This window comes from Heteronotia binoei, chromosome 1 (genome assembly GCF_032191835.1).
Source record: "Heteronotia binoei isolate CCM8104 ecotype False Entrance Well chromosome 1, APGP_CSIRO_Hbin_v1, whole genome shotgun sequence".
Lineage (NCBI taxonomy): Eukaryota > Metazoa > Chordata > Lepidosauria > Squamata > Gekkonidae > Heteronotia > Heteronotia binoei.
The window spans coordinates 24,074,126-24,089,914 of record NC_083223.1 but is presented as its reverse complement, the minus strand read 5'-3'; the positions used below and the strand labels follow the sequence as shown (position 1 = coordinate 24,089,914).

Genomic DNA, 15,789 nt, shown 5'->3' with positions numbered 1-15,789 from the left:
CTCCGGGACAGTTCCTCCCCAATCGCCACCCTTTGTCCCCGACCGTCAAGGAAAGAGGAAAGCCATTGCAAGGCCAACCCCTGAATCCCTGCGTCGGCAAGGCGGCACGCCAGAAGCCGATGGTCGACCATATCGAACGCTGCCGATAGGTCCAGCAACATCAGCACCGCCGAGCCGCCTTGATCCAGATGTCGCCGAAGGTCATCTACCAGGGCGACCAGCACCGTCTCCGTCCCGTGGCCTGGGCGGAAACCAGACTGGTAGGGGTCAAGGACAGAAGCATCCTCCAGGAAGCTCTGTAGCTGCAACGCCGCTGCCCTCTCTATAAGTTTGCCCAAAAAGGGCAAATTCGATACCGGCCGATAGTGTGCCAATTCGGTCGGATCTAACGTTGTTTTCTTCAAGAGGGGACGGACCACCGCCTCTTTAAGCGCTGATGGAAAATGTCCCTCCAATAGGGATCTATTTATGATATCCCGTATAGGATATCTTAGCTCCCTCTGGCAGGTCTTAATAAGCCAGGAGGGGCATGGGTCCAATTTACAAGTTGTTGGGCGTGCAGATAGGAGGATCCTGTCAACTTCTTCGAAGGTGGCAGTGGGGCACGGCCCAGCAGCTCCAGCGGATGCTGGGGCTGATGGCTGCGACGACAAGCGTGCTACGTTTTGCAAGACTGCGAATGAGAGGACTGCAACTATGGTTCTTACGCCATTTTCGTCCTCTAGAGACTCGCCTCGAAAGAGGTTTTCCATCCCACCTGGGACTATCCAATCTCTGCAATGGTGGGGATCGGAGAGCAACATCTGTCAGGGGGCTCCCTTTCATCTACCAACCCCTACCGTGACTATCGCTACCGATGCTTCCATGTGGGGGTGGGGAGCTCACCTGGAAGATCTATGTGTGGGGGGCCAGTGGCCTCCGAAACTGAGTCGGTGCCATATAAATTACCTGGAACTGCTGGCGGTTCACTTCGCCCTTCGCTCCTTCCGCCCTCTGTTAGCAGGGAAGACTGTGGCACTACTTACGGACAATACCACTGCCCTGTGTTATATAAACAGACAGGGGGGGACGGTGTCCCGCAGACTGTGCTTGCTAGCGATGGATCTCTGGACGGAGTGCCTCCAGTGGGACATTTTTGTGAAGGCAACACATCTGCCGGGGGTCCTCAACATTCAGGCGGACTCTCTCAGCAGGGGTGGAGCTCTCCCACACGAATGGGAGCTGCAATGGCGGTTCTTGGAGCCGGTGTTCCAGCGTTGGGGGTACCCACAGCTAGATGTCTTCGCCACAGCGGAGAACAAGAAGTGCCCCTTGTTCTGTGCCAGGGGAGGTGCGGATCCAGCCTCGCTGGGAGACGGACTCCTACTTCAGTGGGGGGGCTGGTTCCTTTACATGTTCCCACCCTTGCCTTTACTGACAAGGGTGGTCCACAAGTTAGTGCAGGAGAAGCCACGTTGCATCCTGGTGACTCCTTGGTGGCCCCGTCAGAGCTGGTTCTCGATCCTGCTCCAGCAGTCGAGGGGGGTCTTTTACCAGTTCCCGACAGATCCGGACCTGTTGTCGGCCCAGGGCGGGCACGTACTCCATCACAACGTGCCTCACCTGAAGCTGACGGCGTGGTTCATCGACCAGTAGGTTTTTCCACCAGGGTCCAGCAAGTCCTCCAAAGCAGCAGGAAGCCTTCCACTCGTGCCTCTTACGAGAGGAAGTGGAAGAAGTTTAGTAACTTTGTGGCTGGCTCCCCTACACCGCCTGACTCTGTTGGGCTGTCGGCAATTTTTGAATTTCTTTTAGCCTTGGTGGATGAGGGGCTGGTATTCTCTTCCATCAAGGTTTATTTGGCAGCTATCTCTGCTTTCCATGTTTCAGTAGAGGGTTACTCTGTTTTCGCTCACCCTCATTCCAAGAGGTTTATGAAGGCTGTTTTGCCTTCACCCCCTTTCTAGATCCCCTCCACAGTTGTGGGACTTGACTCTGGTTCTGGACAAGTTGACTCGTCGTCCCTTTGAGCCCATGGCAACATGTTCCTTACAACTTTTGTCTTGGAAGACTGCATTTTTAGTTGCCATTACCTCGGCACGTCGTGCGGGGGAGCTCACGGCGATGCGCTGTGACTACCCCTACCTTGCCTTTAGGGAAGCGGGGGTCTCCTTAGCTCCAGACATCACTTTTCTCCCCAAGGTGGTTTCCCAATTTCACCTTAACTTAGAAGTTTGGTTACCCACGTTTTACCCTAGCCCTTCCTCGGATGAGGAGCACAGGCTGCATGCGTTAGACGTTAAACGTGCCCTCTTGTTTTATTTGGATCGCTCACGGGGTTTTCATAAGGACAATCAGCTTTTTGTCTCCTACTCTGCCCCCAAGTTAGGGTCCAAGATTTCGTCTCAAAGACTTTCCAAGTGGCTTGCTGAGACAATTAAACTTTGTTATTTGTTGGCGAAGAAGCCTTTACCTGGACCTGTTCGTGGGCACTCCACAAGGGCAATGGCCACGTCGGTGGCATTCCTGAAGGGTGTGTCCCTTTCCGACGTCTGCAAGGCGGCTACCTGGTCTTCTCCACATGCCTTCATGAAGCACTACGCGCTGGACGTGCATGCTCAGCAGAGGACTCGGTTGGGAGCTGCGGTGCTGCAAGCTGTTTCTTCAGGTTGACCGTCTTCCCACCTCCTGGTATGCTTTGCTTGCTAATCTCCCATGAGTGTGAAGCACAGAGACCACGAAGAAGATAGACAGGTTGCTTACCTGTAACTGTAGATCTTCGAGTGGTCATCTGTGCATTCACATTACCCGCCCTCCTTCCCCACTGCTGACGGTCTCCCTCCAGTATGGAGCTTCCAGCGGTCAGGAAGGAACTGGCGGGATCCCCGCGCTGGCGCCGGTGAGCATGCGCATTGGGACGCCTGCGCATGCCCAGTGGCGCCGAGCGCGAAAAAATCCCGGGCTTTTCAGATACCGATTCGGGGATCGGCGCAGGCGCACTATCCCATGAGTGTGAATGCACAGATGACCACTCGAAGATCTACAGTTACAGGTAAGCAACCTGTCTTTTCTGAGAGGGGCAGTGCAAGCTCTTGTACATAAGTTGTTCAATGTGCTGGTCAGTCAGTGGAGAAAATAAGAGGCTTTGCTCTGTAGCTGTTGTATGATTGAGCAAGTTTGGCAAAGCAAACTGTGATGCAGAAGGAAGCGAAAGAGAAGGAAGCAGAGGACAGTGAGTTGGTTGCCTGCCTGATAGGAGCCCTCCGGGGGTCTAATCCAGCCCTTGGGCCACACGTTTGACACCCCTCCTTTAAATGTTCAGAGAACTTTGAAGTATTTTCACAGAGCCAAGGCCAGCAGAAAAATGGACTCTCTGTCAACATATCACCTCCATATATAGGAAAGAGGATGTTCAGTTCAGCATTTAGCAATGCCATCAGCTCTTGAATTACAAAAGCATATAGGAATCAGAAGATCCCAGTTCCAGCAGGGGTCACAGCGCATTTAGTTCACAGCACAGCCACTACCACAGCCATCATGAGATATGTAGCAGTAAAAGAGGTCTGTAAAGCTGACATGTGGTCTTTCATTAAACATTACAAGATCAACACATATGCCTCGGCTGATGCAGCCTTTGAAAGGAGAATTCTGCAGTCTGCTCCTGAAGGTGATAATCACCCAACCAGTACTTAGGGACACTGCTCTAGGAGGTCCTACAAGATGTCTTCCACCTCAGAGGGAGAACAACCATTGGACACTTACCATGAAGGGCCCTCCTCCTCTGAGGATAGGAGGACATTTTGCCCCTCCCAGGTCATCATACCTTTAGTCAGCTTTATTAGTATACCAGTATTTTCTGCCTGAAGAGCCCCGTGGTGCAGAGTGGTAAAGCTGCAGTACTGCAGTCGGATCCCTCCGCTCGCAACCTGAGTTCGATCCCAGCGAAAGCTGGTTCAGGTAGCTGGCTCAGGTTGACTCAGCCTTCCATCCTTCCGAGGTCGGTAAAATGAGTACCCAGCTTGCGGGAGGGGGGGGGGGGAGTGTAGATGACTGGGGAAGGCAATGGCAAACCACCCCATAAAAAGCCTGCTGTGAAAACGTGAAAGCGGCATCACCTTAGAGTCGGAAACGACTGGACCTTTACCTTTTATTTCCTGTCTGTTGAACAAAACATTATTTCCTGTTCTGAATTTCCATCTTCTGTTGTTGTTGTTGCTTGTTCATTAAGTTTTAAAGAAATTTAGTTTCCAGTATTAAAATCACTTTTCGTCGTACTAGAACTGAGCTCAAGAGTGACTCCCATCACAGGAAATAGGAAGTAAAAATATTGTCCTGGCTCTCTAAATGAAGGATGGGAAACACCCACAAGATATCCTCCTGTCCTAAGAGCAGAAAAGCCCTTCACAGTAAATGTCCAGGGTCCATTCTGAAAGAGCCCAGCTGGATGGGGGAGGTAGTTCAATGAATGGGGGCCATGAGAATGATGACTCTTTGTCAGCAACATGAAGAAGGCCTGGAAGATATCAAGTTATGGGCTGGCAGAAGGGTACTGTTGGGTCCTTCTGTATCCTGGATGAAGCCCTTTTAAGGCTTTAAAGTTTAGCACCAGCAGTTTGAATTGGGATCAGAGCCGATGTAGCTGTTGCAGAACAAAGGAACTGTCAACTCCATTCATATAACTCAACTCCAGTTTTTTCCTGATGCTGTCCACTAAACCTGTAGATGGCTTTACAGACGTCTTTCTGCTAGATTGGTGTTTGGCAGTTTAGGCTTGGTTCCCTTCTCACCACTGCACATTCCTAACCTCAGCATGCAGTTCATGCTGGGAGGGGACTTTGGGCAGTCTGAGGGAGATATGGCCTTGCAAGAGGGATGGAAGGTTGCACACTCCCCCACATTGTTCCCGGTGTCTGATATGCTATGCAGCTTGCCTAAGTGTTTGTGTGTGTGGATAGCAATGAGAGTTGAGCATAAAGCTCGCTGGAGCAAATGGTGGTGCACAGCGGTAATGAGCCTGAGTGCAGGAGGTAGATGGTGTTTGGTGGCTTGCTTGCTAAAGTGATGGGCCAGTTAGCATGAGGGGGCCATCCCCTGCAGTGATGGGGCAAATCTCAATTGTGCCACTTGATTGCCTTGATGCTCTTCTCATGTAGAAAACTAACTAGGGAGCCTTGCATGTTCTGTGCCTTTCCACTGAACCTTGTCTGTCTCTGCAGAACTTTATCCTGCTCTATATGTTCAGTATGAGATATAGGACTTACGGATAGTGCTAAGTGTTCTCATACCTATATGCCTAGTTGTGTGACTTTGGAGAACTGGTCTTGAGAATGTGAGGCAAGGGTCCTGACCTCTGTTTTCTGTTTTGCTAGCTCAGCCTGTTGCTGGGCAAAAGCTGAGCTATGCATTCTGGCCAGCATTTCCTTCGTTGGGAATTGATCCCATGCCTCCCACATGGGTACCGTAACCTAGTGAGATGCTGGAATGAAGGGTGACAATCACCTTTACTGCTGTCTTTTGCTATTGCTTTGCCTGGCATGAGGCTGGAACTCCTGAGTTTCATTCTGGCATGGACACTAATCTTTAAGCAGGAGATATGTTGGGTATTCTGTCACAGTTGCCTCTGTTGGATGAGTTACATGAGTGTGGGAGTGTTGTGGCTGGTTCTGAAGTGGCCATGTTTCCTTCCCTGTGCATCTCTGGCAGAAGTGAACTCAGCTGCATGCAGGAAACAAAACTTATACCTACAGAGCTTCTTAGATAGGCTGATTCTGGAGCTCCTCCCAGTCATGACATGGCAACTCCTTCCAGTGGTACAAACTGTAATTCTCTTTATTCTTTGAATTGTATATTCTGCACATGGGAGTTAACGGCATACCCTCAGAAGGCTGTGGCTGCATTGTCCTACCTGGGCTGACTTTATTATTCACAAGATTATTGGTGGCATGCTGTACCATGATTGGATGTCTTTGGGTTTTCTGTGGAGTCCTTTGTAATCACTATGCTGTCTGCAGGTTGCCATGTCTTGTTTCTGTCACTTATTTCTCCCTGTTGGCCAGCCATAGGATGTACACTGGTGGTACTGGTACTTCACCAGTATCATTAAACCACTCCTTTCATAGTGTTCAGGTTGGGTTTCTGTGTGACATACATAATGTGACTGGCATACTGGTATTATTAGCAGGTACCACTGAACCTATAGACAGTGATATTAATGTTGGCAGAAGATAGGCATTGAAATCCTGCCCTGTAAGTGGACAAACAAAAGATGTCAAAGCATTTAGTTGATACTGCGCTGCTTTTTGCATGTACTGATGCACAGTACAAAATTAGAACTAAAAGTAAATATTAAACCTTATTTCAGGCATTATTTTATATCACACAACTGCACCTGCTCAGATGTGAGAATTTACATACCCCAGATCTATGCCAAGGAACACAGGCAAGTCCTTAAGAGAGAAGTATGAAACAAAAATGTTTACTAACTTGACAAACATGTTCAGATGCTTTTATCACTTTCAAAGCAACTTCCTTTTGAGTGCAGCTGTGATCATGATGTTTTGTGTGGGCAAATGTCGTTGTAGCATATTTTCCGTTCTGGTCATACTCACAGGCAGGGCTTTTTTTTGTAGAGAAATCCCAGCAGGAACTCATTTGCATATTAGGCCACATCTTGTGATGCCAAGCCAGCAGGAACTGTGTCTCTTGAAGCCAGCAACATCTTTTGTAGAATGCTGACAAGAAGACCTTCAGATTGTGTCTTGAAAGATCTTTTGCCTTCCTCTTTTCTTTGGTAATTTAACATTCAGCATAATGAAGAGTTTATGGAGGGTTAAAAACTCTTACATGTGTTGTTTACTAATTAGTATTATTTGACTAAAATTTTAGGGGGTTAATCTACCAATTAAACATTGTAACGTTAGTCTTTATTTTAAAGTGCGATAAAAAAATCAACATGCTTAAGAAAGTACTGATATTGTGAGTGGAATGTCTGATCCTTTTCTCTTTGTACAGATTTCAGTCCAGACTTGAAAAACAGGAAAATGTATAATGCTTAATTCTTGTTTATCTGTGAGCATGTTTGCAGTTTACCAAAATAAACAGCACTTCTTGCCTTGTCTTTTGAGGAAACAGACTTCATTCTGGAGCTTTTCTTGTGGCATGCGCTGTCACCTTAATTCCGAAATGCCATTTAATTAACTGAGTTACAATGTGATTCTTATTTCAGCCAACTCACTATTGATTGGAAGTGGATTGACCTTTTTCTTTTCACTTTATAGTTGATGTGACCACAGCACTACCTTTGCAAGTTACACCATCAGTAGTCCCCATGGATCTCCACTTGGACCATCAGTTCTCCATGCCAGTGACAGAACCTACGTTACGAGAACAGCAGCTCCAACAGGAACTTCTGGCTCTCAAACAAAAACAGCAGATCCAGAGACAGATCCTCATAGCAGAATTCCAGAGACAACATGATCAGCTGTCTCGTCAGCATGAAGCTCAGCTACATGAACATGTAAAGGTGAGTGATGTAACTTAAAGCCCGAGTAGCAAAAGTGGGGGTTGTTAACTTAGGAACAGAATTTCTAAGCAATGATTGATTTGTGGTAAATGGCTTAGACTTCTGTATGTAATTATTGCTGTTTATATTCTGCTTTTCTCCAAAAGGAATCAGTGGCTTAAAACAAGAAACATATATAAATAAGTGCATATCAAAACATAACAGTGCATCTTAGGCTATCCTGGAGTCATTGGTTGGCTTGACTGAAGACATGGGTTAAAAACCAAAAGTTCAAGCACCCTTTTTGCTCATGCCACAGGGTTTGCACCTTTGGCCATGCTCAAGCTTTATAAAGTACCTGAGACAGGAAGTAGAAATGGAACCCTCAGTTGACAGTTGACAAAGAGGTAGAACAAAGTTTGAGTCCAGTGGCACCTTTAGGACCAACAAAATTTTATTCAAGGTATGAGCTTTCATGTGCACTCACACTTATTCAGATACAGAGAAATGGAATTTACCAGTCCATACATATAGGGCAGGGGTAGAACAGCAAATAATACAACATAATGAAGATATTTTAGTGATTGCAAACAGGAATAACAAGCTTTGGTCACCATTGTTTGGATTTAATTCCGGGGGGAAACAGTGAAGTGATAAATATGTAAAAATTCGGAGATAACAGAAGCCATTTGGAGATCAGGCCAGTAGCCCATCCTGTCTAACACTCTGTCACGTATCTGCCAAAAAAACCCAGGCACCATTAGGAGGTCCACTAGTGGGGGCAGGACACTAGAAGACACTTGAAGCCAGGACACTAGAAGGGGGTAGAAAGAGAGAGGAAGTGACATGGAAGATGGATGTATCATTCTTAATTGTTGAGTGCTAAGAGTGATTAACTGAGACTCTGTTGTTATGTTCCTTTCTCCTTTCAAGCATGGAAGTAGCTAATAGCATCTTTTGCTTTGAGGTGGAGTGATTTGTAGTGCAGTGTGTTGTCTCCTCTGTTACCAGACCAGAGAAATGCATTCTAATACACCATTCTAATGTTCACTGCAGTACATTGCAATCACTATTATAATCTACTATTCCATACCAGAAGACCCTGTCACTGGTTCAGAAATTGTTCATGGTGCTAATTGATGGTTGGTTCTGATGTGTGCTCCAGCAGTGTTTTGAAGAAGCTGAGAATAATGTCAGCCTCTTAAACACTGACAGCCATGGCTGATTGAGTAAGCCTCCACAAATTTTATAGCCCCATTGTTTTTACTCAGAAAGTGCGATAATTTCAGGGTTTTTTCTTAATTGAGTATATTTTTATACCATTTCCTGTTCCTTCGTATCAGTTTCCCCTCTTTTATATGCCTTAATGTTATTTTTGCATATAAGTGGTATGAAATGCCATAAAGGAATCAAGTGTCATCTAAAAGAAACAAACCTATCAGACTCAGTCAGTGTATCTCAATGGTGCTGCTAAAAGGCCAAAATACCATAATGGTTTATATTGTACTCACCTTAGAACACTTTAAAAAGTCCAAGAAAAGTCATGCGGCAAAAAAGGGCAGCAGTGGTGGAGGGAGGAATGGCATTGTAGGAAGCATTATGGACAGTCTAAGCAGCATACCACAGCAATTTAGAAGCTCAGTGATGAGTTGAAAATGGAAAAAAAATCAGTTTTCCTTACAAGCACCTCAACCATGGTTTGCTAACCTGATGTAAATAGATTACTAAAACTGGTCTGTCTGAAATGACAGAAAAAATCCATTGGCAACCAGTTACTAAAACAGAATACAAAGGCAGTTTGAAAAGGACCTGTAGTTTTCCTAGGTAGAGGCTGCTGGGGAGGGGAGTAGAGATGGAAAACTGAAGACAGAGGGATACGTTGACTGTTGGGTGGGAAGGAGATAGGGTTACCGATTCTCGGTTGGGAACTTCCTGGACATTTGAGGATGGAGGCTGGGGAAGGAGGGGAGGAACGACAGATCAGTATAATGCCATATTATACCATTGCCATTCCCCAGGTGATGTCTGGAGCTCAGCCAGAATTACTACTATTCTCCAGGTGAGAGATTAGTTCTCCCTGGATAATACGGAGTTTATGGCATTATACTCTGCTGAGGTTGCTTCCTTCACCAAGCCTCACTATCCCAAGGCTCCACCTCCAGATCTCCAAAAATTTGTCATCCTGGTGCTGGCAGCTCTAAGGGAAATTGTTCTCTGTAGTTTGGAGATCTGTTGAGATTCCTGGATAGCTGCCACTGCTGCTGTGTTTGGGGGGTGGGGGGAGCAAGTGGGAGAGTGACAGTGCAGAAAGAGAGCATGATAGGATAGGGGGCAGAAAGAGAGAAGCAGAGTGACAGGGTGTGAGCAGAAAGAGAGAGAGAGAATGATGAGGGGAGACAGAAAAAGAGTGCTAAGGGCAGAGAGAGGAAGTGACATACATGGGAGAGAGCGGGAGTAAGAAAAGAGGTGGCAGAAGAGAGAGAGTGTGGGATGTAGAAGAAGAAGAAGAGAGGAAGCAAAGGTGGAAGGAATGGGATAGCTGCCCTGCAGGTTTCTTGCAGGTCCTCATCTGTAATAAATAATAAAGAGAGACGATGAGACAGTCATTTATACAAAGGGTCTTCCTGTGTTATGTGCTTGACAACTAAGCATTGGAAACAGGTACGAGGGCTACATATTAGTCACTCACAAAACTGGGGTGACTTTTAATACACGAGAGAGAGAATAGGATCAACCATTTTTTGTACTTCCCTCAGGAAACTACTGTAATCACTACCTGATCTGTTTCTTTTAAAGCTAGGTGGAATGGCGTTTTGTGAAGTTCTAGACGCTAGCATAGTGTGCGTACAGTGTGCGTACTTCGTTATTCCAGTTATGCTGTAGTTTTCTTCTATATAATCCTAAACTTGTACAGTATGTCACAGAAGTGAGTACATCCCCTCACATTTTGTCATGTGACAACATTGAAGAAATGACACTTGGCTACAATGTAAAGTAGAGTCTACAGCTTGTATAACAGTGTAAATGTGCTGTCCCTCAAAATTACGCAACACACAGCCATTAATGTCTAAACTGCTGGCAACAAAAGTGAGTACGCCCCTAAGTGATAATGTCTAAATGGGGTCCAAGGTGTCAATATTTTGTGTGGCCACCATTATTTTCCAGCACTGCCTTAATCCTCTTGGGCATAGAGTTCACCAGAGCTTCACAGGTTGCCACTGGAGTCCTCTTCCACTCCTCCATGACAACATCACGTAGCTGGTGGATGTTAGAGACCTTGCGCACCTCCACCTTACGTTTCAGGATGCCCCACAGATGCTCTATAGGGTTTAGGTCTGGAGACATGCTTGGCCAGTCCATCACCTTTACCCTCAGCTTCTTTAGCAAGGCAGTGGTCATTTTGGAGATGTATTTGGGGTTGTTATGTTGGAATACTGTCCTGCGGCCCAGTCTCCAAAGGGAAAGGATCATGCTCTGCTTCAGTATGTCACAGTACATGTTGGCACTCATGGTTCCCTCAATAAACTAGCTCCCCAGTGCCGGCAGCACTCATGCAGCCCCAGACCATGACATTCCCACCACCATGCTTGACTGTAGGCAAGACACACTTGTCTTTGTACTCCTCACATGGTTGCCACCACACCCGCTTGACACCATCTGAACCAAATAAGTTTATCTTTGTCTCATCGGACCACAGGACATGGTTCCAGAAATCCATGTCCTTAGTCTGCTTGTCTGCAGCAAACCGTTTGTGGGCTTTCTTGGCCATCATCTTTAGAAGAGGCTTCCTTCTGGAACGACAGCCCTGCAGACCAGTTTGATGCAGCGTGCGGCGTATGGTCTGAGCACTGACAGGCTGACCCCTTCACCCCTTCAGTCTCTGTAGCAATGCTGGCAGCACTCATACGTCTATTTCCCAAAGCCAGCTTCTGGATATGAAGCTGAGCATGGACACTCAACTTCTTTGGTCGACCATGGCGAGGCCTGTCCTGTTAAACCGCTGTATGGTCTTGGCCACCATACTGCAGCTCAGTTTCAGGATCTTGGAGCAACCCAAAAAGAGTAACATGGAAAATGGAGCAGGAAAAAAGCACTAAAGCATCCACGATAAACCAGCCTCAAGAATAATTAATTTCTATTCATATACAAAACATAGAAACCTTGTGCAATAAATATTATAAGAGCTTTTGTTGTTTCTAGATTTGTGTTTTGTATCATTAGCAGTAGTATGTGTGAAAAGGATCTAAGGGTGTTAGTGGATCATACGCTGAACATGAGTCAACAGTGTTATGTGGTGGTTAAAAAGGCGAATGCAATTTTGGGCTGTATCAACAAAAGTATAGTGTCCAGATCATATGAAGTGATGGTATCGCTTTACTCTGCTCTGGTAAGACCTCACCTAGAGTATTGTGTTCAGTTTTGAGCACCATATTTTAAGGAGGATATAGATAAGCTGGAATGGGTCCAGAGGAGGGCGACAAAGTTGGTGAGGGGTCTGGAGACTAAGTCCTATGAAGGAACTAAGGATGTTTAGCCTGGAGAGGAGGCGGCTGAGAGGTGATATGATCACCATCTTCAAGTACTTGAAGGGCTGTCATCTAGAGGATGGTGTGGAATTGTTTTCTGTGGCCCCAGAAGGTAGGACCAGAACCAGTGGGTTGCAGTTGAATCAAAAGAATTTCGGTCTCCACATTAGGAAGCACTTCCTGACCATTAGAGTGGTTCCTCAGTGGAAAAGGCTTCCTCAGGAGGTTGTGGGCTCTAGTCCCTTGGAGGTTTTTAAACAGAGGCTAGATGGTCATCTGACAGGACAGAAGATCCTGTGAATTTAGGGGAAGGTATTTGTGAGTTTCCTGCATTGTGCAGGGGGTTGGACTAGATGACCCTGGAAGTTCCTTCCAACCCTATGATTCTCTGATTCTATTATTATGAAAATGTTATAATGTAGCTTTGTTCTAAAACCATTTTATTTTGAACTCTTAAATGCATCTAACTGTAGCATGTCTATTAAGAAATACCTTCTTGTTGAAGTTACAACTAGGTTGTAAAATCACTGTTAAAAGTAATTTCCAAAGCATTTAGTTCACAATGACAAACCTTCCATTCCCTGTTATTTTTTTACTAGTTCCATTCTGACTTTTTACAAGTTTATAGATCAGTTCATTCACTTCACCCACTGTATCCATTTGCTTAGGAGATGGCTAGTGGGGTGTTGAAAAGGTAAACAATTATGAACATTTTTTACCCCCTCCCCTTCCTGGCCCAACAGCAGCAACAGGAGATTCTGGCAATGAAACATCAGCAGGAGCTCTTGGAACATCAGAGAAAGTTAGAACAGCATCGGCAGGAGCAAGAGTTGGAGAAACAGCACAGAGAACAGAAACTGCAACAGCTTAAAAACAAAGAGAAAGGAAAAGAAAGTAAGTAGCACAATAGGCTTGTATTGTGATAACAGCAGCTGTGATTTGATTACAGGATAATTGTATTAAAGTAGTTTACATTAACATTCCTGAATTGTTCTGCTGTAGGAAGAAAAATAGTTTACAACACCACCACCACCACCCCACCACCCCGGGTATATAGACATTTGTGCTTCAATATTACTGTATCCCTCAGCCCTTAGAGTTTCTCATTCACTCTTTCTTTACTGCCTTACTTTCATTCTAATGTTCTGTTTCATTCTTGCTATTAATATTTTTTGCCTCATCCCTTTGGGATGAATTGCCTCAACCAGAAGCTGTCAGACCCAGAGCCAATGAAAAGACAGGTAGAGTTCAAGATCTTTATTTCAGCTTCATGGGCTGACCAGCTCACCAGTTCCTCCAACTTAAAAACCTTTGCCCTGACCGTTATAATTCAAGCCAAAGCACGCCAAGCTAAAGTGGGGGGTTTGCACGGGGTTTCTGTTAAGCTCTCATCACCACAGGTGTCGTTATCAATTCTAGTTCTCGGGTCACATCTCCTCTTGTTCATGGCCTTGGTTACCTAACAACTAGCCAGCTCCCAGACATACCATCTTCCCTTCAGATAAGCAACAAACAGCAACTACGTCAAAGCAGCATAGCTAGCACAAGCACAGTATTGTATAGCTGGCTACATATGGCAAGAGGAACAACATGGAGTGACTCTTGACATTCTGGCCCCCCCTAAGGCCCCCTTCCCCCGGACTTGTTGGGATGTTTGTTATAAAATTCTTTAATTAAAGCTTTACAGTTTGTATTTTTGGAGCTGACCCATTCAGCTTGACTTAATGGGAAATGAGTCCATTTGATAAGATAGAATAATTCACCACGTTTGATCTTGGCATTGAGAATTTCGTGCACTTCATGATGGATCTGACCACAAACCAGAGTCAGGGGTGGTGGTTCCGTCTTGGGGTGCCAATGCGAGGGTCCAGGGTCCTTCTTCAAGTAGCTGGCATGGAAACAAGGGTGTACATGTTTAAGGTTTTTAGGCAGGTCCAGTTCAACAGTTAATTTATAATCCTTTTGATTGGGAAAGGTCCCTGGTATTTCATCCCTAATTTCTTACAGTTTTGCACATTAGGTAAATGCTTGGTTGAAATATACTTAGTCTCCCACTGCTAAATTCTACCATTCAGAGTGTTTTTTATCATACTGAGTCTTATAGGCTTCTTGTGCCCTCTGTAGTTGGTTCCTTATAACTGCCCAACCCCCTGCAATCCCTTGCCACCATTTCGTAAAGTCCGTGGGGGCTGACAAAGGGGGGCAAGTTCAAGGAATGGCTTGATCTCATATCCATATACCGCTTGGGAGGGGCTTACTTTGGTGGCGCTATGGACACTGTTGTTGTAGGCATATTCTGTGAAGGGCAGTAGGGCCACCCAGTTGTCCTGTTGGAAGGACGTATAGCAGCATAAGAACTGCTGAAACACTGCGTTGGTGTGTTCCGTTTGTCCGTCCATCTGTGGGTGGTAGGTGGAACTGAGCCCTTGCTCAATCACCACTAGTTCACACAGATGTGACCGAAATTTGGCAATGAATTGCAGGCCACGGTCGGAGACCACCTTAGCGGGGAAAGCATGTAGCCGAAAGATGTGCTGGATAAACAATTGGGCCAGCTGTTTGGCCGTGGGGAGTTGTTTACAAGGCACGAAGTGGGCCTGTTTGGAAAAAGTGTCCACAATGACCCAAATTATGGTCTTCCCCATCGAAGGGGGTAAATCCATTATAAAGTCCCATGGATATACATTCCCAAGGGCGCGAAGCAGGAGGAAGAAGTTGCAAGTGTCAGCAGTAACCCCCCCCCCCTCTTTTTTGCCATGATACAGTGATACAGGTGGAGCACCCTGCCGTATATTCTCCCACATCCGTCCACAACCCCGGCCACCAAAATTGTCTTTGAATCAAATGCATTGTCTTTACAAATCCGAAATTCCCCCCTAACTTGGAATCGTGCGCTCTGTGGATCACTTGTTTACGCAAGGGGGGAGCACATAGAGTTTCTCCCTTCGATGCCATAGCCCATCTCCCACCTTCACCAATTGTAAATCCTCCCCTTCGGGGGTTGTTGTGGACAGCTTTTTTCATTTCTCCTAGGAACCCGTCGCACGCATAGTTACCAATGCTTTGAGCTGGGAGGGTGTGAACAGTGAGTCAATAATCTCTTCCCTCTTGCTGTCGTGCTGAGGGAGGCAGGACAGCGCATCCGCTAAAAAGTTCAGTTTCCCGGGGATGTGCCCTAGCTTGAAATTGAACCACTGGAGCAGCCCTGCCCACCATACTTGTTTATTGTTGAGGTTGCGAGTAGCAATGAGGGCGGCTAAATTCTTGTGATCTGTCCATAGCCCCTCAAGGTAGTGCCTCCATTTTTCTAGGGCCAGTTTGATAGCGGAGGCCTCCTTGTCCCACACTGACCAATTGCATTCAGTTGGGCTGAACTTTTGGGACAAGTATGCGCAAGGGTGCAATTGACCATCTGGCCCCTCTTGGAGTAATACGGGCGACGTCGCTCGCATCACATTGCACCACAAACCTTTTGTTTTCATGGGAGTGTATTAGGCAGGGCTTGCATGTAAACTGGGCTTTCAGTTCATCAAATGCTTTTTGACACTTCTCCGTCCACGGGAGGCTGGAACTACCCTTTGTGGCTTGCAGCCCCTTCCCCGTGGTTTTCAACACTTCTGTGAGGGGTAGGTTGACCTCGGCAAAGTTATTGATGAACCCCCTATAAAAATTTGCGAACCCGAGGAAACTCTGGAGCAGTTTGTGGGTTCGAGGGGGTTCCCAATTCACCACTGCTTGTACCTTGGCTGGGTCCATTCCCAGCCCCCCCGTGGAGATGCGCTA

General features: G+C 46.3%; 1 protein-coding gene across 3 annotated transcripts in view; it reads left to right on the top strand.

Moving 5' to 3' along the window:
• HDAC4 (histone deacetylase 4) overlaps positions 1-15,789 on the top strand; it is a 182,049-nt gene that overhangs the window by 74,041 nt on the left and 92,219 nt on the right. For all 3 annotated transcript variants that reach the window (XM_060232591.1, XM_060232607.1, XM_060232600.1), the window contains exons 4-5: positions 7,257-7,501; positions 12,750-12,900. In XM_060232591.1, coding sequence (XP_060088574.1) covers positions 7,257-7,501; positions 12,750-12,900 — 396 coding nt within the window. The remainder of the gene's footprint in view (positions 1-7,256; positions 7,502-12,749; positions 12,901-15,789) is intronic.